Source organism: Vulpes vulpes, chromosome 13 (genome assembly GCF_048418805.1).
Source record: "Vulpes vulpes isolate BD-2025 chromosome 13, VulVul3, whole genome shotgun sequence".
NCBI lineage: Eukaryota > Metazoa > Chordata > Mammalia > Carnivora > Canidae > Vulpes > Vulpes vulpes.
This window is the reverse complement of record NC_132792.1, coordinates 31,886,702-31,913,049: the sequence shown is the minus strand read 5'-3', so window position 1 is coordinate 31,913,049 and position 26,348 is coordinate 31,886,702. Positions and strand designations below refer to the sequence as shown.

General features: G+C 31.8%; 1 protein-coding gene across 49 annotated transcripts in view; it reads left to right on the top strand.

Annotated features, from left to right (window-relative positions):
- The window catches only part of RIMS2 (regulating synaptic membrane exocytosis 2), a 589,976-nt gene that overhangs the window by 343,362 nt on the left and 220,266 nt on the right, over nucleotides 1-26,348 (top strand). For 30 of the 49 annotated variants that reach the window (XM_025994824.2, XM_072734082.1, XM_025994821.2 and 27 more), the window contains 3 exons: nucleotides 6,477-6,545; nucleotides 12,405-12,561; nucleotides 14,056-14,172. In XM_025994824.2, the coding sequence (XP_025850609.1) occupies nucleotides 6,477-6,545; nucleotides 12,405-12,561; nucleotides 14,056-14,172 (343 nt within the window). Of the gene's footprint in view, nucleotides 1-6,476; nucleotides 6,546-12,404; nucleotides 12,562-14,055; nucleotides 14,173-22,691; nucleotides 22,758-26,348 lie in introns of all 49 variants that reach the window. The other 19 variants (XM_072734095.1, XM_072734078.1, XM_072734076.1 and 16 more) reach the window with 1 other exon arrangement.

Below are 26,348 nucleotides of genomic sequence, written 5' to 3'. Positions count from 1 at the left end.
ATAACCGTCTCTCACAAATGTGAACTACATAATTGATAAAGTTGAATAAGTCGAACATTCTCCCAACAAATGAGAATATGCATTTCTTCATCTACAGATGAAACATTTGTAAAATATTGCTATAATTTTTAAGTAACCGATTCATGTGGTATATATTTAAGAGTTAAAAAAAAAAAAACCACTGTTTCTCAAACATCTAGTTCTCTTACTTGAATGAACTACTGTTACCAGTTTCTCTATGTTTGCACAGATGGTCTGTATTTACATAAACAACTATGTATGAGTTTTTCCTACTTTTTTTCAACATAAATAGTAACGTAGTATCATTATTTTGTACCCTCTGGGGTTTGTTTGTTTGTTTTTCAATTTTTATCTCTATTCTTTTAGTAGTTACTATTGAAATCACAACCTTGCACACTTAACAAAGTAACATTAATTAACCTCTCTACCTATTTTTTCAAACTGCATAAATATTGTAAAATCTGATTTGTACCCCCAAACTATTTAACATATTATTGCCAGAATTTTACTCTGCCTCCCAATTAGTAATTTATTATATCATTTTGTTCATTCAGAGTTTTAGAGTTACCTGAATATTTATCACTTTCTCTGCTTCCTGCCTTTTTCATTTCATCTTTTTTTTTTTCCTGAGATAAATTTCTCTGCTTTTGAAGTACAAATATTTTAGTAGTGCTTTCAATGAAGATCTGGAAACAGGCTGTGTTTTTCTGAATATATCTTTATTTCTTTATTTTTGATGAAGTTTAGCTATATATAAAACTCTAGAATTAGTTTTATTTTTCTCAGCATCCTGACAATGTTATTTTAATAACTTTTGGCTTTCAACTTTCTAGAAAAGTCTCTCCATTTATTTAAATTTTCTTTAAATTGTTAGCAGTTATTATGAATTTGTGTCCCACCAAAAGCATATGTCCTAACCTCCTGTACCTAAGACCTTATTTGTAAATAGAGTTAATACAGAAGTAATCAAGTATTCATTTTTGAGAATAGACTTAATCCAATGTGACTGATGTCCTTATATAAAGGAGAAATTTGAATACAGATAGACATGAATAGAGGGAAAACCATATGAAGACATTCAGGGAGAAGATAGCCATGTGACTGGAGAGCCATTATCTACAAGTGAAAGAATGCCAAGTATTGCTGGCAATCACCAGAAGCTAGAAGAAACACGGAAGGATTCTTCCCTGGAGCTGTCAGAGAGAGCCTGGCACTGCTGATACCCTGATTTTGGACTTCTACCCTCCAGAACTGTGAGACAATAAATTTCTCTTGTTTTAAGCCACTCAGTGTTTGGTACTTTGTTCTAGCAACCCTAGGAAAACTATTACAGCAGTGTTTTGTGTTTTGTGTTTGTGATATATATATATACTGTATATATATCAGTATATATGTTTTGCATATTTTTTGTTAAATATATTCCTAAATTTTTCATGTGTTCTTGTGATAGTCACTTTGAAACTTATTTTTAGTTGTTCATTGCTATTCTCTAAAAAAATATAGTTCATTTTTGTATGTTGACTATCAATGTATTCTGCAGTCTTGCTACATTGTTAGTCTTAACTTTTTTGTAGCTTCCTTGGGAGTTTTAATTTATAAGATCATATTACTACTTGCTTTCAAATCTGTATGCCATTCATTTATTTTCCTTGCTGTATTTTACTGTAATGCAAATAGAGTGTTGAACAGAAAGGGTTGGAGTGGACATTCTTAGCTTATTTTTTGTCTTAGGGGGACTGCATTGTATATTTCATAAGTAAGTCTGATGTTAACTCTAATTTTTTTGTAAGATGCCTTTTATTGATTTAAGGAAATTTCCTTCAGACTGTTTAACTGAGATATTTTATCATGAATGAGGGGTAAGCTTTTATAAATGATTCTTCTACATCTATTGAAGTAATTTTAAATTTGCATGTGTAAATGAAATAACTCCAATATACATAAAGTAAACTAGAAAGAAAAATTAACAAATTAACTACTGTTGAAGAAAATTCCATTATAATTTTCTCTCAATCATTGGTAGATCAAGCAAACAAAAATTTAGGAAACATAGAGAAGAATCAAACCACATAATTAACAAGTTTAAATCTCATAGTCAAAGAACTCTTCATCTAATAATTAATGAATTTATATTCCTCTGTTATATCCATGAAACATTTGTAAGAATTATTATTATACTATTTAATAATTCACTTTCTGACAAATTTCAAAGACCTGACAAATATAGGCTCTTTTTCTCATCACCAGTATTATTATGTCAATTTAAAAAATAATAATAAATTACACCTATGTATTTCAAAATTTTAAAAATGCTTTAATGAACATTTTCTTTCAAGATTTGTTATCTCTGCAATTATCATACATTATTCAGTCAATGGATGTCTTAGATTTGATGATGTATAGGAAACATCTTACAGATCCAAGAAGAAAATACCTAGACTTGAACTTTAAATGATACACTGCATATTAATATTTGAGTAATACAGAGAAGTAGTCAGAGAGGGAATGCTCATGTTAGTAAAGATTAAAAGGCTGAAAATTTTGACACATTTATCTAATTTAAGAGTTTAGGAACAGGGGACGCTTGGGTGGCTCAGGTCATGATCCCCACGTCCCAGGATCCAGTCCCGCATCGGGCTCCCTGCGGAGAACCAGCTTCTCCTTCTGCATTTGTCTCTGCCCCTCTCTCTCTGTCTCTCATGAATAAATAAATAAAATCTTTAAAAAATTCTCATGAATAAATAGATAAAATCTTTTTAAAAAGTTTAGGAAAAGGATAGCAAAAAATAAATTCAAAGTAGAAAGAAAGAAATATTTAAACTATAAGAGCAGGAATCGATAAAGTAAGAAACAAATTTCTAGTTGATAAGATTATGGAGCCTAAAAGTTAATCCATTGAAATGAATGGCAAAATAACCTATAGTGAAATTTATTGACAGGATAAAAAGAAGGTACAAGATTCAAATAGAATATAATACATCAGAAAATAAATAAATGTGAAAAAATTATGAACATTGTAGCAAATACTGAAAACTTGAACAAAGCGAACAAATTCTTGTGAAAAATACAACTTAATAAACCTTGAATCAATAGGTCATTCTATGTCTACTGAAAATAGAAATTAGTAATTTAAAATATTCCCATTAAGGAAACACTGGATCATGATAGTTTTATAGATGAGCTCCATCAAAATTTCAAACAACTGATTTTTTAAAAAATCCTACATAAATTTAACCAGAGAATAAAAAAGGACAGATTCTCAAGTTTGTATTATGCCAGTATAACCTTGATCCTAAACCAAAAGGTTAGTGAAAAAAAGGAAATTTAAATCACTTGTAAATAAAAATGTAAAAATCCTTAATGAAGTATCACTAAATTTAAGAGACATTTCTCCACCTAATAAAAATGTAACATCAGCAGATATCATTTTTAATGCCAAAATACTCAAAAAATTCTATTTAAAGTCAGAATTTAAAAAGGAATGTAAATTTTCTCTGCTTCTTTCCAGCATTATGAATATAGTATAGGAAGACAAGAAAAAGAAAGAAGAAAGACCTTAGGATTAGAAAAATTGTCTGTGGAGAAAAATCCAAATTGAACCATATAAAATTTATTAGAAGTAAGAAAAGAAAGAGAGAGACTTTAACAAGGTGGTTGGTTAACATCATTTTACAATAAAGTATTTCTGTATATGAGCAATTATATTAGTAATCAAAATTTTAACAGTATTTCTTATAGCAGTGGAGATGAGATACAAAGAAGAAATCCAACAAATGTGGAAAATTTAAATGAATGAAGTTAAAAATTTCACAGAAATTTAAATGGAGAGAATGCCTAGCTCATGGCTAGTAAAACAATATTAAAATACATTCCAGGGCTCCCTAAAATGATGTATTGATTCATTGCAGTTCATATAAAAATTCCATTAGGATGTTTTGTGCAATTTAATAACCTGAATTTAAGATTATATGGAAGAGCAAAGAGGAAAGATTCGAGATATGATGGATTTGCTTTTTGATATATAACAATATAATAACAAACAGTAAGTTTTTGGTTTATGGATAAAGGGGAAAAAATAGAGCACCAACTAGATCCTAGCAGATAGAATACATTTACTTATGACCGAGGTGACATCACAGATCATTGGGGAAAGACAGAAATATTAAATAATACCGATATATGTGTTATACATATGGAAAAAGCAAAGTTGCGTCCATATCTCATGCATAAATTCACTTCAAGACAGACAAAGATGTAAATGCTAAAAACAAAATCTTTTACATTTTAGAAAAAGAATACCTGTCAATTCATAAGCTTGGAACCATTTCTTAAACAAGACTGAAAACACTACATTTAAAAGAAGATTGATACATCCAATGACATTAAACTTAAGTACTTGAATTCATCAGAATGTTAAATGACAAGATCCAAGTAGAATCAACATAATTCCAATATATTTAACCTCTGTAGAATTATTAGCAAAATAGATCGACTTTCATAAGGAACGTAGTAAGATTTGAAGGAAGCAACACTTATAAATCACATATCCCCCCTATGCCCCAATTCTGTGCACAAACCCACACAAGACCACTCACAAAAGCTGATAAAATGAACTTTTTTGCTGGTGTCATTCTTACTTTACACCAGAAGCAGATCTGATTCTTGACCAATACCAAAAATATGTAATCTTTATGCCCTAGACTACCTGGCATATTAAACTATCTTTACCCTGTCTGTACTTGAGCATTTACATTTACAATGTGAAATCTTGTTACAAGATGAGTAGCAATTCTTATTATGACTCTCCTCAATAGCTTCATCTGTGGTATCTCTTTTTTTCCCAAATCCATTTAGAATGTATATACTAATTCTTTGAATCCTTTTGTGCCTAGTTTTTTTGGGAAACTGTGGGGTAATTGTAGTTTCCATATCAGTTGGGCCTGTAAAAGCCTATGAGTTGATTGCGTTTAAAATTTTATGATATAAGGATTTGGATGGAATGGGACCATTCCCCATTCACTGGGACCACATGATCAAGACAGATAAACATCTTTTATGTAACCATTAAGAGGAGGAAAACCAGAGTTCCTGACAACAGACTCTTCCTTTTTCCAAAAAAAAAAAACAAACAAGAAAAGAAAAAAATGTACGGAGTATTTCTAAGAGGACCTTGGAAATATTGAAGGGCATTCCCAGAATGTTTAATTTTTGCTGCTTTAGATAACTTATACAACGTGAGTTATATACCTTACAGTAAAACATTTATTTTCTGAAAACTGAATTTAGTCTATTTAATGAATAATGTATGGTGGAAGTGGACAGACAAAAGAAGTCATTTCTTGAAATAGCAACACTGTTTTCACTTACCATTAAGTATTTTCTGATTGTAAAGGACAAATACTGTAATAAGGGATTCTATTGTGTAAGAAGTGCCTGTTTTTTGAGACACATGCAGGAAAAAAGATATATGAAAAATAAGTTGTAACATCTTTATATATGTGATATATTTCATAATTAAATGTGAAGACGACCTGTTTAAACCATCAATTCAGTGCTATTTTTGCCATAGCACAATTAACATTTTAAAATTTTGTAATAGAGGTCTTGAATTATGTTAATCATTACTGCTCTGTTTTAGGCTATTTCCTAGAAAATATAACACAATTCACAATTTAGATGTATTAATAAGTTTGCGGATGATTCATTGCTCATTTCTTTTCAAAGCAATGGGCGAACAGCTAAATTAATACTAAAGGAAGATTGTTTAGGATGTCTTAAATTATGCTTCTTCTCCATGAGTGTGAAAAATGAAGAATTGGGTACATTAATTAGTTATGCATATTAGAAAAAGGCGCATTGAATGATCTTGAAATAGGGAGATCCCTGGGTGGCTCAGCGGTTCAGCACCTGCCTTTGGCCTGGGGCATGATCCTGGAGTCCCAGCATCAAGTTCCATTTTAGGCTCCTGGCATGGGGCCTGCTTCTCCCTATGCCTGTGTCTCTGCCTCTGTCTCTCTATGTCTATCATGAATAATGAAATAAATTCTTAAAAAAAATGAATGCTCTTGAAATAACGTATTGTTTTGCTTTGAAATTTATATAGACTTAAATGCCTTTGTCTAAAAGCAACTAAAACTGAATTAGCTTTTTGTTCAGTAGAATTTGTCAATCATCATCGAATCATGTACATATATTATTTAATATTATTTCAAGCTTTAGGGCATTTAGGAAATTTATTTTATACATCTTAAGAACAATTTATTTTAAGAATAAAATCTTTACATTATGAAATATTTGTAAAAATAAATGTGAGCTCCTAATCAGTTTCCTTCTCTCCATATTTTTCATTCTCAAATATTTCATTCAAAATTCTTTCATTTGTTTTTCACGTTGGTGAGGAGTTTATTTTTCTTAATAATCAGCAATTTTAATTATAGCTATTGTTTGCTTCATAGGGTCAAAAAGAATAAGTGATAGTGAAATCTCTGACTATGACTGTGATGATGGAATTGGGATAGTATCAGGTAAGAATTTCAGAATTTTATAGTAATAAGAAGGAAGTATTATTCATCATTATTCACCAACAAACAGATTAAATAATAAATAAAATGAGAAAGAAATAACTTGCCTCTTTATCCACCTCCTCCCAAAACAACCTTATGGCAATTTTACCTCTTGAATAATTACAGTTACTGGGACTCTTGTATCAGTTGTTAAACTGAACATCCTTACTTGAAAGGTGTCAGATAAGTGAATACTTACAAACTTTCTATTTTTAAAGTACTAAATAATAAGGATTTCATCATAAATTTGAAGTATTATTGTATAATTGAAACTTCTTTATACTACATAACAGTGTGAAAAAAAATAAAATCTTTTTGACATCACCAGCATACCCAAATATGTCAAATATTTTACTGTACTTTCTGAATTTTTTTTCATTGTTGTCATGTTGATTACGTATCAGGCAGAGCTTCATTTAAACTTCATTTAAGCTTCATTTAAACTTCAATTATGGTATTGTAGCTTAAAGTATTGCTGACAGGCACTAAGGAGGGCACTTGATGAGATGAGCACTGGGTGTTATACTGTATGTTGGCAAATTGAATTTAAATTAAAAAAAAGACATAAAACAAAAAAATTTTTAAATGTGTATGAAGTAAAAAATAAAATAAAATATAAAATTAAATTAAATTAAATTAAATTAATAAAATATTGCCTGCTTTTTGTTTGGAAATTTACCTGATAACTTAAAAAAATGAGGATGATTTCAAATCCTCAAAATCTGTCACTATTAGAAAGTTGAAGCATCACCATATTCTGTTTTATATTCTTTTTATAAACATGAAAATATTATGATATTGTGGCTTTTGAAATGTCATCTTTTCATTGGCCTATAACTTTAGTAATGGTATACCAATTATATTTACAGAAGTGTTATGATAACTAAGGCTTAAACATGCTAATTCTGTTAAAAATATTTTTCTTATGTTTTTTTTTTAATGTCCTTTTTGTTTTTAAGCACCATCATTAACAATAGTTTCAATAGGGACTAAATGCTTTAATCAGTAGTTTATCAGGTAATTTGTCAGATGAAACAAATAATCCTATATTCTCTGTGAAATTGTTTCAAAGGCATTTTGAATGTGAATTGCATATATTCATATACACAGTACCATCTTACCCACCCACCCCCCGCCCATGTTAACTGGCATTTTAAACAACTAGTGTTAAGTCTAGACACCAGCAAAAGTGTTAATACTTTCTTTCCCATATACAGAGATTCATTTCCAACTGCATATTATATATCTGTCAAATTCAAAGTATCTGTTACAACCATTCGAAACCCTTTTAACCTGAACTATCAGCCTTTTGTCAATAATAAACAGTCTCAGCTGCTTTATTTAATTTTTCCAAGTTTGCAAGGCAGATGTCTTGAAAATTAACTATGCCAGAGGTAATACTTCCCATGTGCTTACTTAGTTTATTCTAATTCAAGACAGAGGTAATTTTTTATATTTGCATTGCTAATATTATTCTTCGAAGTAAATAGAGACTCTGATTGATATTGAAATTTAGGGTTCTTAGGGAAGTAATTGTTGGCATGGATTTTGTGCCGCAGTGGTATACTGAGTAGGGAAATGAGTATGGTTGTAAACCAACTATTCTTTGAACCAGTTGACTCACCCCACAGTGCAAATAAATGGAATATATAAATAAAATATCAGTTTATAGCCACGTAGAATGCTAGTATCATTTTCTACTCTGACCTGAAACAGTATAAAAATATGTGTAAATAATAATATTTTCCATTGGGAAGGTAGAGTGATGTTTTAATAATTAGCTCTTAAATGTTGCATATAATATTCTGATTTTCTAATTACCTAACCCCAACACTCATTTTTATCACTTCTGAGTAGCTCTTTATATTATCAATAATGAATATTTTCTTAAAATTCTCTATTTTTTTTTTTTTAGTTTTCATGGAACTGAATTATTTGAATTTTCTTCTTTTCGGGACTCTTCCTACTTTTCTCAGTAGTCTCCCTCAAACTCCCGTAGTCATATCTCGTTTTTCTCTATACATTCCCTTACCTTGGATTTCAGTGATACTCTTTTTATAAATGCTTCTCAAGTCTTTCTCAACAGTCCTAATGTCTTTCCCAAGATTCTTTTCAACATGTGTGTAACTGTTTGTCTATGCAGCTGAAAATACTGTTATCTCCTCCTCTTCCAAACTGGTAAACCTTCTAAATTTCTCCACTCTTTGTAGTATATTTTTAGCTTCCTGGTAGGCTAACCAAATATTAAGAGTCATTTATTTCTTCCCTCTTTTTGCTCTTGTATCTGATCACAAATTGTTGGTGGTTCATAATAGAATGTCCCCAGACTCTATTGTTGGACTTTTTCACTATCTACACTCACTATTCTAGTGATCCCAACTATTTAAAGTCCCAAGCCTTTAACTGGCATCTTTATGCTAAAATTCCCACATGCCCAGTCAAAACCACTTACTCGTATTCTAAATTTTCATTTTCTACTGCCCACTTGACATCTGTGCTTGGAAATGTAGTAGATATCTTCAACTTAATATATTTAAAATCAAACTCCTGATCTTTCTCACCAAGCTAAGTCATCTGATGCAACTCCATTCTTTTATGTACTTGAATTGGAATTTTTAGATTTGTTCTAGTCCTTCTCTTCCTCTTATGTCCAACATCAAATCTTATTCAAAATCATCCTGATGCCTCTACCTTCAGAAGATGTACAGAATCTGACTACTTTCCATGTTTCCATTGCTGTCATCCTGGTTCATCTCTTACCTGACTTATTGCCTTTTTCCTTTCAGCCTATTGAAAGGCACCTGAAGTGATCCTGTTTAAAGAAGATAGATCATATTCAGTTTCTGCTCAGAATCCGCTAATGGCTTAAAAATCACTCAGATCAAATTCCAAAAATCTTTGCAAAGCAACTCAAGGCCCCACGTGATTTTCCTCCTTCCTCCAAGTGTCTCTGATCTCTTCCATTGTTCCACTCCTAGTACCCTATTTTCCCTGCTGTTTGTGAACACAGTAAACTTATTCCTATCTTGGGGTCTTTGCACTTGTCTTGCAACCCTCCTCTCTATGCACTTGGCAAAGCATCTAACTTCCTAATCAAGTTGTTATGGAATGTCAGCCTCTTAGTGAGTTCTATCTATGCCTGACCACCTTATATAAAATTGCAAAATGCTTCCATATTCTGACATTTTGATCTCCCTTTATTCTGTTCTGTTTTCCTCTTAGAACTTAAATCACCTTCAAACATATATATATTATTCAAACATATATAATTATTTATTGGGATTTTTATTGTTTCTGTCACTCAAATGGCATTTAAGCTACACAAGGGCAAAGCATTTTGTTTGTTTTGCTCACTGCAGCTCATAGAATAACATGCACATATAGTCATAAATACTTGTTGAATGAATGAATGTATTGATTTTTTCTGTGTAGTCTGTTGCCATTTCCAGTTGTCATACTCCAAAATTGTACCACTAACTATATGTGGCTATTTATATTTAAATTAATTTAAAATAAATACATTAAAGATTCAGTTCCTCATTGACACTAGCCAGATTTCAAGTGCTCAATGGTCATGTGTGTCTAGTGGCTACCGTATTTGACAGCACTGATGGAGAACATTTTTATCATTTTAGACAGTTCTGTTGGACAATATGTTCTACATTTCATAAGAGCAATTAATCTTGCTACAAACTTTCTAATCTTTAGTTCGAATTGTATACTGCTGTCAGCTTCATCTTCCTAAATTGTTACTTTGATCATGAAAGATGAATGTAGTCTTAGAGCAATGAGAGGTTTGGAATCCGATAGATTTTGCTTTAAATACCAGACCCTGTATTTGACACTTAATTTAAATTTCTTAGTAAATTTCTTAATGTGAATTTCAGTTTCCTGAAATATATAATGGGGATTATATTATCTTCTTTGCAGAGTTGGCTTATTCGCATCATTAATAGATTCGTGAAAAAACATTGTGCTCTGCAAAATCATGGAGTAAAAACAAAAACAATAGGTATCTGGGAAAACTGGATTAGATCAGACCATTCAAAACCCGTGTAGCTTTGTAATCAAAACACTAAAAATAAATATCTAAGCACAGTTCTGAAAAGTCATGTTATGTTTTATTCAATAAAAATATTAAAAGTGGGGTTTTAAGATAAAATGAAGGTATCTAGGTGGAAGGAGTATGTTCTAGACGGAAAGGGGGATAAATCTGCAAAGCTATGGCATCAAGGGAAGTATTCACCACACCAGGAAGAACCCATGCAATAAATACTTATAAGATGGAATTCTTTTGACCAAAGTAAGCCAAAAGAAAGAACATGGGATGAATGAGCATGATATGTAGTTCTGAATTTCTCTGGCTTTCTTCATCTAGCTGTGTTAATGTACTTTGCTTCCAGCTGCTATTATTTGATAGATGTAGTGAACACTCTTGATGCCCCATCCATATCCCCCTTGGTCAGCTGGTTTACCCATCTCCAGTGAATGTTGGCTGCTAACACAGCTGCACCATTATCTGGAGAATTGGCCTGAGACACACAGAAAACAATCTCTCCTGCTTCCCACTGGCGATCTTCAGTCAGTGACTGGCTAACACTGGATGACAAAGGTCCAGGATCCTTGCCTCCAAGTCAGAGCAAGTCTGGTACAGTTCACATTCCAGAGCCTCCAGTGGGATCAAGCTGAGATCACATTCTTGCTTAGCTTCTTCCTGTGCCCTGTTCTGCTATTCTAATTCCTTTCTCTTGAGACGACCCCTTCCCATTCATTTGTGTACGCTCAAATCTTTCTCTTGCTGCATTTCTTAGGAACCCAACTTCATATAATACTGCAAAGTGTGAGCATGTTGGGAAAAATCACATATGAACCAGTACTTTTTCTGAGTTATTTCTGAAATTAGTGTTGTAGCAGAACACTCTGTATAGTACCTAGCAGAGTTCTTGGCACATAGTAAAAGTCAATAGCAGCCACGATGAACATGGTGAAGATAATGGTGATGGGGATAATACCACTTCCTGCTCAAAAATGTTCAGGTTTTTCCATTACAAGCCTCATGATGTTTTAGATATATACAACTTGGGTCAAATTTACTTTTACTATTTATTTCCCTGCTGTTGCTCCACATTGGACAGCTGTTTTTCTACCAGCTTTGAGTTCCTTCTACTTTTCTCTCCATCTGTCAAATATCCATTGCTTTCTAAGTCATTTGAGCTTAGTACTTCTAATACACTTTTTTGAAGTGTGTCAGATCATTGGGTTGTTTCCCTCCTCCAAACTGTTGTGTTTTTTTTCTCAGCCATCTATTGTATCTCAGCCCTGACAAACACTGTAAGAAAAGCAGTCTATGTAGGTGCTTCAGATGGTATTCAGAATACTTTCTAATATTGTTTATCTCTTAAAGAAATAACCATAGACTTTTAGGAATTTTTATGAAGTTAATAATTTTGAATATTTACAATTGTTAAGAAGTAATTGAAGCTCTTCCAGTTCATTAGAGAGATGGAAATGTTTTTAGAATAAACTTGCCTCTTTTAGTAAAGATAATTAACTGTATATAAAAATTTTAGTCTAAAAAAAAAAGTTTTAGTCTAACTAGCACAATGCCTGGACATAGTATTTATCTAAATATTTGTCATTCATTTTTAATTTAAGTGTTTACAAAATATTATTTTATTATGGTATTATGTTTTATACATTAGGCTTTACATTTAATATATTCAGAGGCTTTCAACTTCACTAACATTTTTTTCACTAAAGTACAAAATGCAAAAGTACTTAATGGGTAGATAACTGTACTCTTAATCTTTGCCCCTTTAGATTATCGGCACAATGGTCGAGATCTTCAAAGCTCAACATTATCAGTGCCAGAACAAGTAATGTCATCAAACCATTGTTCACCATCAGGGTCTCCTCACCGAGTAGATGTTATAGGAAGGACTAGATCATGGTCACCCAGTGTCCCTCCTCCACAAAGGTAAGATACCATACACATTTTATTTGTAGGATATATGTAGGTATTAAAAGCCTATGTATCACAAAGAATCATGAATAATTTCTAAAGATAATAAAGTCTTGTGGAAGAAAGTTACATAAGGGAAAATAAATATGTTATTCAACAACCTAAATATTGAGAGTAATATGAAGTATGGGCTACTTTATAACTCTGGTTGATGTGTATATTCTTTTATGTGAGAGTTCAAAATCATAAAGAAGACCCAGCTTTCAGTATATCAATACTGAGTATATACAGTTAGAACCAACTAACTAAATGCAAAAGTACTTGAATGATAAAGGTATTAACAATTTAAGAAATGGGAGAAAATAAACATTTGATGGGGTTTTAAAGTTAAGAGCAATCATGCAAAGAATAAAAAAGAAAGCACAGATGGAGGGAAGAGTGGCTTAGAAAATCTACAGCTCCAGGTCTTATGCCTAGTAGAAAATTAATCAATCCTGTTAAGTACAGAAAGGCATTCAGGAGTTAGATCCATGGAAATAATATATTTGCTAATAAGAAATGTGTATAGGATTCACATTTTATATTTTTGCAGGTTTAAGAAAATTTGAACTCTTAAAATGATAGTCTTATAATGCCTATTTTGAATGAATAATTGATTTAGTTTTAGATTTAGACTTTTTCCTTATGATTAAATTTTATACATAATTTTTTATAAATTACTAAAGGCTTCTGAAAAATAATTACTTAAATGTGGTAGACCTGTCAATAGAATAACTTTTGTAATCTGAAATTTTAAAAGACCTAGATTCTGTATTTTAACTTTAATAAATAAATTGAGCTGTTTCTTATTTTAAGAAAAAAAAAAAAAAAGGTGCTCGACTTTTACCAGGGAAAGAATATTTGACCACACCTAGAAAAACACGGGCAAAGTTTTAGAATAAATTCAGCTGTACCTAATAGAAAGCCCATAGTAGTAGAAACTATATAAGAGGCTTATTCTATCATGAAAAAGAAGTGTGTCTATTGAAAATCCAGGCCACGCATGGTAACTTAAAAAAAATCATCATTGATCATTTATAAAGACTTCAATTTAGACTTTAAAAAACAAATCCTAATCATTTTCTTAAAACAAGATACACCAGTATTATCTATAAGCAGCATGCTGAACTCATTTTCTTCACATAAATTTATTCCTCCTCCATTATTGGATATAAGAATCACTCCTAGAAATGTGGGAATCCTCTATTAATAATTTTGATAACCCTTATCTTTATCCCCATTGATACTCTGTTTATGTTTATCTCTGTTATAGCAGTAATCTCCTAACTTCACTGTCAACCTCCAGTAAAAATGTATCCCCTTAGCCCAAGGTGCAATTAGTTAAAAGAAAAAAACTTGGACTTGACATTACAATGATTTTTGTCTTTCATTTTATTAATAAACCTCATTTCTTAGTGTAGTATATGTTTATGGCCTATTAAGATATTTAATGGATTTTGCTAATTTCAGTCGGAATGTGGAACAGGGTCTTCGAGGGACGCGCTCTACTGCTGGACATTATAATACAATTAGCCGAATGGATAGACATCGTGTGATGGATGACCATTATTCTCCAGATAGAGACAGGTAAATAGGATTAAATACTATTAGATCTTATTACAATTGCTGCCTTCAGGAAGAAGGTATTACGGAAAAATTTTTCATTCAAAACTTGGATATGTATGTTATCTTAGCTTCAAAAATAATTTCCTTTACAATACCTACATTCATTCTTATGACCACCATGTAAAAAAATAAAACAAACAGGAACAATCTTTTCTTTGGTTTAAAAAAAATTATCTTAGCTCTTGCAGTTTTGATCCTTTGTTAAATCAAACAAGTTAGGCTAGTAAGTTTGCACATGAGGTTATAAGGATAATTTTAATGAAAATAAGACATTTTATTATTTTTGTGTTATCATAGCCAATCATTACATATAAACATAATTAATGAGACAATAGATTTAAAGTCTTTCACATTTATCAGGGAAATCAGTGTGCCTTTTTATGCATAAAAGTATTGAGACAAGTCTGATTTGTTTAGATACAGACACACACACACACAAAAGAGACACAAAAACTTGATTCATGAAGAGGTTTTTCCTCATGGCTTTCAGTAATAAATCTTTTAAGCATCTTAAAGAATCATGCTTATTGATTGCTGTATTTGGAGGAATTCTTCAAATTTGCTCCATTAAATACAACATGCTTGGAAGTAACATATGTTCCAATGCATTAATCACATTTATTACTACTGATTTGTTTTTAAGTTAAACAAATTGATTAACCCTTGAATTCATGGTTTGATTCTATATAAAATGAAAAATGCTATGATATTTCCACCACACTGTCAAATAGGTTTGAGATAAGGATTGGCAAAGAAAGCTTAATTTACTATTCAGAGAATATAATGATAAAATAGCAAGGGAACTCAGAAGTCTCTTTGTATGCATCCTAAACCAATTTTGATAAAAGCATCTTAAATCAACTGATTAGAGAAGTTCCCAATATTTATCATTGTCAATATTCATGAATTTAATTGTTTTTGTCTAAATCTAGGGTTATCCTCAATTCAGGCTTATAATTTCATTATGTTAAGTACACTTTTCCATAAGAAAAGATAGGGAACATCTATACTAATCTTCAATAGTGTCAAACAAGTATTGGCTTTTGTGTCTGAGATCTAAGAAATAGGAAGTTACTAAATTAATGTTTTTATTAATTGTTAAATGAAAGTTAATGTGGTATTTTATTTCTTTTTAATTTGCTTGACATTTTCATAGTGATCTGTGTCCTTAGGGGTAATTGTAGGTGTGTTACCTTTAGAAATTAATTCACATCAACTATGGTATTAGTGAAAGAAAGATAACTGTGTTGGCATGATTAGGAGTTGGAAGAAGTCATATTAGGTGGGTGAATGAGTACTTTTGTTAAGTTATAGAATTCTACTGAGTTTGCTCATTTCTGGAAATTATTTATATAGCGATTTATAAACTCCTTGTTCTTTGAAAGTTTATTAAGGAAATGATGAAAGAAAAAAGTCCAAAATGACTTTAAATCTTTCAAGTTTACATAAAGTTTTCCTTTAGATGAGAAATGGACTTGATATTTTCTCTGACAACAATATGATCTTAAATCTTGCAGACAAAAACAGAATAAAATTAACCTCTAGAATTATACTCACAAACAAAAATAGTCACTATCATATCAAACACATAATAATTTATCTAATTTTAAGACAAATGGCCATAGCATTAATGATAAAAGGCTTGCTATTAAATCCTTGGTATATAGCTTTTATAGTCATAACTGACATGTCATTATATTTTTTCTTAATTACTTTGTAGCTTTATGAGTCTTTTAATTTGACAAAAATTATTGGAACCAATAATTTAGAAGTTTTGGAAAAATTTAATCCCTAGGGTTTCATCACTTTTTTAGAGTGCTATAGATTACCAGATCATAATTACTCCTAATTGTGAGCTTTTTAAATAAGTAAAATAGAATTTCTTTTAACTAGGACTATGAAACTATTTCTAATATATTATTTTCAAGTTATCTTTGTAATCATTACTTACAAACATGAGGGAACAAAAATCAAAGTACAATAATATCCTTGTTAGGTAGTCTATCACATTTTAAACAATGGGATCTTAATTTCTATTTTATTCTTTATATTCTAAATATTCAAAAAGATTTTGTATAATAGAATGTATTCAAAGATATTGTAATTTTTATGCACTCCGTAGAAGATAAGAATACTGTAGAACTCTTACAGTGAATTTCATACAGTCAATCAAATATACTGTTTATTAGAGAGCCTAAAAGAGAATTTCCTTTGAAGTAAGTAAAATTTAGGCATTTTGAGTGGTGTGTTAACTTTTCTTGTCAGCAGTAAATGGTGCACTGGACTAGAAGAGTATTTTATCGAATATACTCTTTGTTTTGTAAGATTTGGAACTAAATGGCATTGGATTTGAATTTAGGCTTTTTATTACTTGCTAACTGTGTTTCTTTGGGAAAATTAATGTCTTTGACACTTGATATTTCTTATCTATAAAATTAGAACATTAGTCCCAACTTTATAGGGTTGTTGAGTAGATTAAATGACAGAGCACTTCCAGTTGCATGGTATATACTCAAGAAATGTTCTGTACTCTTAACATTTTAAAGGATCTGTGTCTTACAAATAATTGACATTTTAATGGGCTTATTAATTGAGCAGAAAAAAAAGAAATCAGCTAATACAAGTATTTTTTTAAAAAAAGCTTTGTAGAGAGTATAGAACATGAGTTGGACCTTGAAAAATGGACTTGCTTATTTAGGCAAGAACAAGAGCATAAATACAGAGGCAGAACACACATATGTGTCAGAAAGACCCAGTATGAAGGATGAAGGACTTGGGACATATTGGAAAGTTGTACATGAAGATAATGGCTTTTTACATTGACTACATTGGGTGAGAAATGATGCTATTCAACATTAGTTTATAGTGCCTGGCTAAACTTAAGTGGTATAAGAAGGATATAATAGTATTCATATCTTTTTCTTATAGGTAATGTTAAAAAGAATTATATATCAAAATTTGATTGGATCTTTATATCTTTGCATATCTCACTTTATTATCATTAGTTAAAATCCTATTCTGTTTTGAAAAGAAAATGAGTTCTTTACAAGTAATTCAGAAACTTGTATGCCAGGCTATTAGCTAAAATGATGAATTATAACAGACATCGTTCATCTTCTCTCCATCCCCCATACTTTTTGGATCATCGTTTCTCTGGTAAACCCTGGTAGCTACTACTAGGAACATAATTTTCCTGGGGCAACATGTATGGCTTTAGTATTAGAAACCATTTCAAGAGCTTATTTGTTTACATGAGTTAATTTACTATTAAAAAGTATAGAGTATTAGAGAGTATTTCTGTAACATGTCAGAGATATCATATAATACTCTATCCTGGAGGCCAAAATATATTAGGTATCTTAATTCTATAGAGTATACCTTAAGCATAATAACAAAAAAAAATACAATTAACATTGGCCTAAGATACAGTACTTCATAAGCTTTTTTTCTTTTGTGCATTCAATTAACACATTTATATTCTAAGAAGAAAAATGTCATATTATGTGGATCTCTAGGATACCTCAAACACTTAGGCCTTGTCTCTACTCTTTATCAGTCAACCCGTTACAAGAAAGTGTCAAAGTTACCCATAACTATTTATAGTCTTCTTGGTCCTTTTAGTTATTGGCTATGAGTGGAACACATCTCTGAAAGTTTGAAAATACAGAGAAAGTAAATGAAAAAAAAAGATAATTCACCTTAGAAAAATAATGCATTTTATTACATTTCAGGAATATATTTTAACATAGTTAAATCATACTGAGTATATTTTAGGAACTATAAATTAGCAAAACATTAACAATATTACAGACACAGAACAGAAAGTTTTGCATTAAGTTGAGATTGTTGGAAATTTTGCTTTCAAAAACCATAGGTTATTTAAGAGTGAGATATTTTATTTCCTCTTTTTGCAGTCCTTTTTGTTTGGTGTTTTCTAAAAATGGACATTCACTCATCTGATATAATGGAAGGATAATTCATTATAAGTACAATTTTGTTCTGTCTTTAAAGATTACATTTCTTTTTTTTTAAAGATTACATTTCTTTATAAGAATCAAAATGTGTCTAGAAATTAGATCAGTAATTCAGTTCAATTATTTGAAAAATGAAATTTGTCATTATGATTTTTGAATCTGTAACTTCTTTTTTCACTTTTTAAAATTTAGTAATTTTTAAGCTTTCTGTTTTTTTCTTTCACAATGAATTACTTCTCTGCTCAGTTTTTTAAAAAGTTCAAGGACATTGGATAAATTGCAATTTTTAACATAATTTTTAACTCATTAGTAATATTTGAGACAGTATTGTTTGCTTAGGTTTTATAATTCCATTAATTTTGGAAGAAAAGTAAAAATGATTTAATTGAGAAAGTAAGTAAAATATGTTCTTAAGTTGTACTAAGTGGATGTGGTAAAAGATCTTGGATGCATCTCTCTATCTTGGGTGGATTTTACTACCAAAACAGTGTGGTTAATTTTATGTAATATTCATTGGTGCATTTTTATAGTTTTCAACAGAATCTCAAGGGGGATCATGACCAGATTAGGTTCTGAGGTATAATAGGACTATAGAAAACTATGCATTCCGGGTTCTCCAAAAACAGAACCAGTAGAATAGGTAGGTAAGGATTTGGCATACATAATTATGGATGAAAATACCTGCTTTATGCAAGCTGGAGACCCATAATATATGTGCTGCTGAAGCGAGTACTTGAGACCCATGAAATGATGGTATAATTCATCCCACTCTGAGGGCCAGAGAGATAAGAGAAGTCCAGATCTAAAATGAGTCAGGAAAAGGGGAAAAATTCATCCTTCCTACTTTTGTTCTGTTGAGCCTCTCACCAGAATATATGATACTCACCCAAATTGAGGAGAGCAGTCTACTGAGTCCACTGATTCAAATGCTGATATCATCCAGAAATACCCTCACAGACATATTTAGAAATAACATTTAATGTGAGCACCTCTTGGGCCAGTTAAATTAACTGACACAAAAAGGGAAATAAAACAAACTGATATTTGATATAGGTGATCCTTGCTTAATGTTTAGACAAAATTAACTATAAGGCTCTTCAAGGAAAATACTAGAAATTGATGATGTTCTATGATTATCAATTGATATCTGTTCTATGAATTTGGAAATTTTAATAACCTTCCAAGTTTACATATTTTCATTGCTCAAGTAATTTTCAGAGAAAATCTATTTGTTCTTAATGCAATAAACCCCAACATTACAACTATTAGGTATTACTTCTACTCTTTGTAATGCCAGGAATGTCGTTTTTGAATACTGTTTACTTTTTTCTTATACTATATAGGTTTGTAATGTTCTGTTTACATTTCTAGAATATTTCTGTGATTACGTGAACCATTGCTTTCTTTGGAGGGTAGACTCATCATGAAAATTATGTAGTTATGTTTTTACTTTTTAGTTCAATCCAAAGTGTATTTATTATGTCAGCCAATTGTGGACAAAGATTTAAAATAAACATTATCCTGACCTAAATAAACAGATGATCCAACTAACTATACCAACTCATATATACCAACAAATTATACAATTTACCAATTAATTATAAGACATAGAAGACTGTCAGGCCTAAGCATGATATTATTGGAATAGATTGGAGAGAAAATTACCTGAGTATTGGGGAAAAGCTTCAAAGGGAAGTTGGACTTTAAAGATTGAGTAGAATTTTCAAAGGCAATGAAGTGGAGACAGAGGGAAGATAATGGCATTCTTGGCAGAGTGATAAGCATAAACAAAATCTTGAAGTCAGGAAAGTACAGGATATATTTAGAGAATCTCAGGTGGTCTGTTGTACCCACATAAAAAGTTTTGTAATGGGAGACGTGAAGTGATAGGACTTGAAGATTGAAGTAGTTTAGAACTTAATTTCTATGCCATTTTAAGGCGTATATACTTGTTTTGGGAATGTGAAACCAAGGAAGGATTTTAAGCAAAGTACATACATGATCAAAAGCATAATTTGTAATTGTCTTGCTTGTAGACAGAGTGGAGAATGGATTGGATCAGGAAAGGGTTCGGGTTGAAGGAAGAGAGACAATAGATTATTTCAGTAGATAAGGTTAGCCTAATTGAAGGTAGTGGCAGGAGAAAAGGAAAAGTAGATAAATTTGAGTTATTTAGGCATTAGAACTTGCAAGGTTGATAATTAAATGTAGAAAATAAGGAAAATGAAGGAGTTAAATTAGGAGATTTTTAAAATTTGGCTTATTCAATAAATATTTAAATCTTTAGTTAAGACTGGGATTACACGCAGAAGAATAGCTGAAGTATTATATTAAGTTTCAAAGAAGGGTTAAAGAATTATATTTGAAACTAGAGGGTCTTTTAGAGATCATGGAATCATCAGTTCTGAAGAGGTACTTGAAGGACTCTAGTATTTAGATAAGGATGACACCAAATGCATAGAAACTAGTCTCCCAACTCCCTCTTAAGCCAGAGACATTCTGATTTTATTGGATTCCTATTGATTGGTTTTACACAAAAATCTGATCAAAAAGAAATTTTGAAAACTACTACTCCAGCCCCCTCATTTCATAAATGCCACACCAGACATCCAAATACACAGATGTCTCCCTCAAACCTCAAAATTAACATGTGTTTTTCTGAAGTGTCTACACAACTTTCAGGCCATCATGTGGAGAACCCAGGAAGCAGCTAAAAATGTGCTGTGAAACCCAAAGGAAAATGAAAGCTAAACAAAGTGACAGTTTATACTATAAAAGCAAATAATAAAATCCAGAAAGAATGTGTTGGAATATAAAGAAGTTGGAAGATTCCATCTCGGGAAACCACTGCCTCTTGGAATAAAGAGAAAGAGAATCCAGTAAATGAAATGGGTAAAGAAGCAGTTAGATAGGTGAGAAACCAGGCCAGTTGTGTAAATGCTAAGAGCCTAAATTTTGAATTAAGGAAGCCATGAGTTTGAAACCCAGTCCAGCTACTTACTATATGGCTGTCGGCAAGCACTTACAGCCTGTCTTTCTGTCTGTGGCAATACTAGAACCTACCTCAGAGAGTTGTTATGAGAAATAAAAGATATAAAGTAAATAAACCTGTAATGGAGTATTTGTCACCTAGTTAAGTGTTACATAAATACTATTTTTAATAGCCTGAGAGAATTATGTTTCAAAAACTAGGAGAGGTGAGAGTGTCAAAAAACAGAGGTTGAAAATCAATGTGTAACACCATCATAGATAAGAATAATATGATGAAGACCAAGAAATTAAAAGATTTTTTTTTAGGATTTCACAGGTAACATTCACAGGATAGCTTCCAGAGAATGATAGAGATTGAAAGTCCCATTACATACAGTGAGCTTAAAGCTTGAATGAGAAGTGAGGAAGCGGTGGCAAAATTAATAGATATGGCTAAGATGTTTTTCAATGAAAGGAAAGTCAGAGACATCGGGCTTGAGAGGAAGATGAGGTTAGTGAAGGGTTTATTTTTAGGATTAAGTGCGGTTCAGGAATGGAAGGCATGAGACAATAATGAAGGAAGGAAGATCATGTGGGAAGTTAGGATTACAGGTAGAAGAGTTTGTTCCCTTGGGGCAAAAGAAAATGACAAGTGAAGATATAAATATAGGTACTCTGTATTTAGAGGCATAAATATGACAGTTGAGAGAGTTCAAAGTTGGCTTCCCCCCTTTTTTTAAATGAAATATAATGTTCATCTGCCAAAGTTAAGTGTTTTGGCATGAAAGCTTTCAAGAAAACAGAAAAGTTTAAATTAGAGCTGTGGAAAGAAGAGGAGCCACCACAAATGGGTGAGGAGGTCAGTGTGCTGCTTTGGTGGCTTATGGTAGTCATGAGGCGTGAAGTGTGGCACAGCCCACAGTATGTAATAAACATGTACAACATATAATGAATGGAAAAATAGATAGGATCCAATGAACCTAATAAATAAAATTAATAACCAAATAATAATTCAAGTCAGCTTGTTCCTTACTAGATGTAGTTCTGAAGCCCTCTTAGTTATTTTTACTTATTTGTGATCAGAGAAGAAATAATACCTTATAAAATCTCCTGTGTATATTAGAAATTACTCTTTAATTATTTTCTTCTTAAACTTTCTTGTTATTTTGTTATTTTTCTTCTTATCTTTCCTCCTCAAAAAGGGAAAGCGACGATATTGTATAACATTTCATAGATGGTGCTAGAGATGTTTGAATGATAATTGATAAGATTTTATTTTGAAATATGGTTTGTTTAAGTCTTGATTTGTTATGTTTTTGTTGTGTTTATTTTGGAATACCTAGAATATTTTAACCTTTAGCACTGCCATATTATAATGGACTTTGGGAGGAAAGAGCAAGCTTTCTAATAACAATTTTCATTTGCTTTGCTAACTATCTGCTTCTCTTTTTTGAATTTTATTTTTTAAAATTAAATAATACCTTTTCATTTCTTTCCTGAGTCTCATTTATATTCTTGTTTCTGCCATGCTTGCAGTCATTTTCTTACTCTACCTCGCTCCAGATACAGTCAGAACATTGAACATCATCACAGGGATGGCAGGTATATTTTTCTTACAATTGAGTCTGTTCATAGAATTGCATGTGCCTGTCTAATGATATGATATAATTCAATTCTATTTCTGCTTTATATATATATACATATATATACATGATTATTAATGAAATCTAGAAATATTATCCTTACCAGTAAAATAATAGAAAATAAAAAGCATATGTAAACACTTTAATTGTAGTAAGATGTCAAAAATATAGCTTCCCTTTAATGAGCTAGTATCATCTCTTTGATGATTCTAAAAATTCAGTTCACCAGGAATTACAGTTAGCCTTTGACTACTTAGAAGGTTCGAATAACAGTATTTTAAAAAATTAATTGCATTTGACTAACGACCTTCATAATAATATATTTAGACAGCACTGGTTTTTCATACCTTAACAAACCACTTCCCCACCCCCACCCCCACCCCACAGTTGAGGAATCAGTTTTAGAATGCTTAGGTTGAACTGATCAGTTTGTAGTTTACCTTGTCGAAGATGGCTGTGATCTACTCATTGGTCATAGATAATCCTGGATCCATGGAGCATATTGGGTCTATGGGAAAATCCTTGTTCCTTTCAACTTTACCACCATTCTCCTTATATTGAAGGGAAATATCAATTACTTGACACTTAACAGAAAGGAGGATAAACTAACTAGAAAGAGAAGGGAAAGAAGGTCTCTAAGGGCTTACAGTTTCTCAAGGTTTTATGTAGCTTTAGGGTTCTGAGCCAGTTTGTGACATTTTGAGGTTCTATTGGAAGAGAAAAGAAAGGCAGTGATAATGTGGTGGTGAGTTCAGTTAGTATAAAGAATTATATGCTGTACTCAGTTGTTTCAAAGTGATTTGGGTTATGTGTGACCACTTTTATACTATTTAATTGATTAAGAGTTATTAATAACAGTTTCAAAAATAATTGAAATTAATGAGTGAATTCCTAAGGATTGAATTCATGTAGATAAATGTAAAAGGAAATATAAGAGATAATATCAACAATAGATTCCTCATGATTCAAGTTTTGTGATGTCTTTCAGTAAATGTAATTGAAATTTAGTGCTTTCTGGTTTATTATATGATAGTGATTATTGCTGTATTTTATTGTCTTTTCCATTTTCTCACTCTCTTCTCTGTTATTTTGCTTTAATACTAAAATATTCTTTTTTAGTTTTACTTTTGCTGTATATTACATTCTGACTATTTTGGCTTTTCAGGGACTACACGTTTACCTTACAAAAACATGATTCCCTATGATTGACCAAGACCTTTCTTAAAGTGGGTGATGTGAATGAGACATCACTGATTCTAGGCTTATTCTGATTACTCTGGTATCTTCATTTAAATTTAAGTTAAAATCTTGCACCACATTTGGGTGTGTTTTTTTTTATATTCTACTTATCTATGTCATCGAAAAGTCAATTGCTTCATATTGTTTATTTTTTCAACAAGTCAACTTGTGTAGAATCAGTTCTTAATCAGCTCTAGGTTGGCTGTCAATTTCCTGTACCTATTCCAATTCTGAACCCTAGCCTAGCTAGCCTATTTTTCAGGATACATTTCTGAATTGCCTCTTATGCCATGATTTGTTTTGTGGTCAGGAAACACAATTATCATTAATGTTTGTATTAAAGTAAAACATAGTTAATAAAATCAGTGTTAGGGGGCACCTGGGTGGCTTAGTGGTTGAACATCTGCCTTTGGCTCAGGTTATGATCCTGGCACAATGGTCCCGGGGTCCTGGGATCGAGTCCTGCATCGGGCTCCCTAGCGGGTACCTGCCTCTCCCTCTGCCTTTGTCTCTGCCTCTCTCTCTCTCTCTCGTCTCTCATGAATAAATAGATGAAACCTTTGAAAAATTGTTTTTAAAAAAGATCAGTTTTAGAAAACAAGTAATCAAATATCTTACTGTAAGATTTGCCATCACTTAGATGATTCCAGTGTGAGACTAATATACACCTACTCCTAGACCAACTGGGTGGATTTTGTAAGAATGAAATTTTTAGTTGTTTTTAAAAATACTATATTTCATCATCATCAGTTTGATGCATAAAAAAGAATGTGTGCACACTTCAAAGTATAATAATAAAATGAAATCCATGAATCTACTACCCAAACTGAGAATGAGAATATATGGTTTTACTTATTACATCTATCTGTAGGATCTTTGCCTATCGAATACATATGTCTCTTTCATAGAAGTAGTAAACCGTATACTGATTTTCAGTTTAACATCTTCTTTTTTTTTTTCTTTTTTTAAAGCGACTTTGGTCATTTGTTTTCACTCTGCTAACTTAAGTTACTCAATCTTTCTGACCCTCACCTTAATCTACTATGAGATTCTGGGATTATCGAGGGTACAATCCACTCTCCAGTGTTTATCACGATAATATTCTAGGCTTCTTGTCTTTAATTTAACCCCTGTACCTTTGTATAAAATGCAACTGAGCACAATCCTTCCGTGTTGAGGTTATCTGGTGACCTCTTGGTTATTCCATTTTATTCACTGAATATTTTAGCTTTAGTCTAACTTTTAATAATCCTTGCCATCAACCAGAGTGATGTTAGCATTCACCTGAATGATCTATTCAGCACCCACTCATTTCCCTGGCTGTCTCAGATTGGAGATAGTGAACTTTATTCCCAATTCTACTTTAGTCAGTCACCTCTGTGGCCATACCTGAATCTTATCTTCATTTGAAATTATTACACCTCTAAAATATGAATTCAAATACTTTACTGTTGGACCAGAACTATACATGGTTCTTTCTTATTTTTTTCACTGAGTTACTTTTACTTCACTAGTTCTCTTATCTCCAACAAGAACTCCATTCTCTTGACCCCTTTTCCTTTCCATACTAGTCTCCACTGTACTTACTTATCCAAAGGTTGAGTCCATTCTTAGAAATATCCTCAATTCCCTTGCTACATTGTAGTTCTTCTTTTACCTTTTTGATACAGTTCAAATCTGGATCAATCTCTTTCTCTTGCAGAATGGTTCTAAATTAAATTTTCCAAATTCTCCCTAACTCACCTTCTTGAGTCAAAGTAACTGAATACTTAAAAAGTGATCTCTTTATTGAGAGTTGTGAGAAAAAAAACGGGGGGGGGGGGGGGGGAAGGAGGGAAAGGAAGAAGGAAAGAGAAAAAGAAGAAAGAAAAGAAAATGGCACCAACTCTCCAATTTTGCAGCCCAGATTTCAAGGTGGCATTTACTGTCATAGTCTGGGAATTCCCCTTCTGGGGATAAATATGTGTTATTAGTTCCAAGTGGGCTGTAGTGTAGCTAGCTATATGAAATCTGCAGTTTTCTTTTTTTTTTTTAAGATTTTATTTATTTATTTATTTATTTATTTATTCATGAGAGATACACAGAGAGGTAGAGATGTAAGCAGAGGAAGAAGCAAGCTCCCTGTGGGGAGCCCAGTGAGGGATTTGGTCCCAGGACCCTGGGATCATGCCCTGAGCTGAAGGAAGGCACTCAATCACTGAGCCACCAGGTGCCCCAAAATCTGCAGTTTTCTGAATGGAATGAATGTGGTAAATTAAACATGACACCCCCAGTCTGTGAAGCATCAGAACCACCAGTCTCCCTACCCCAG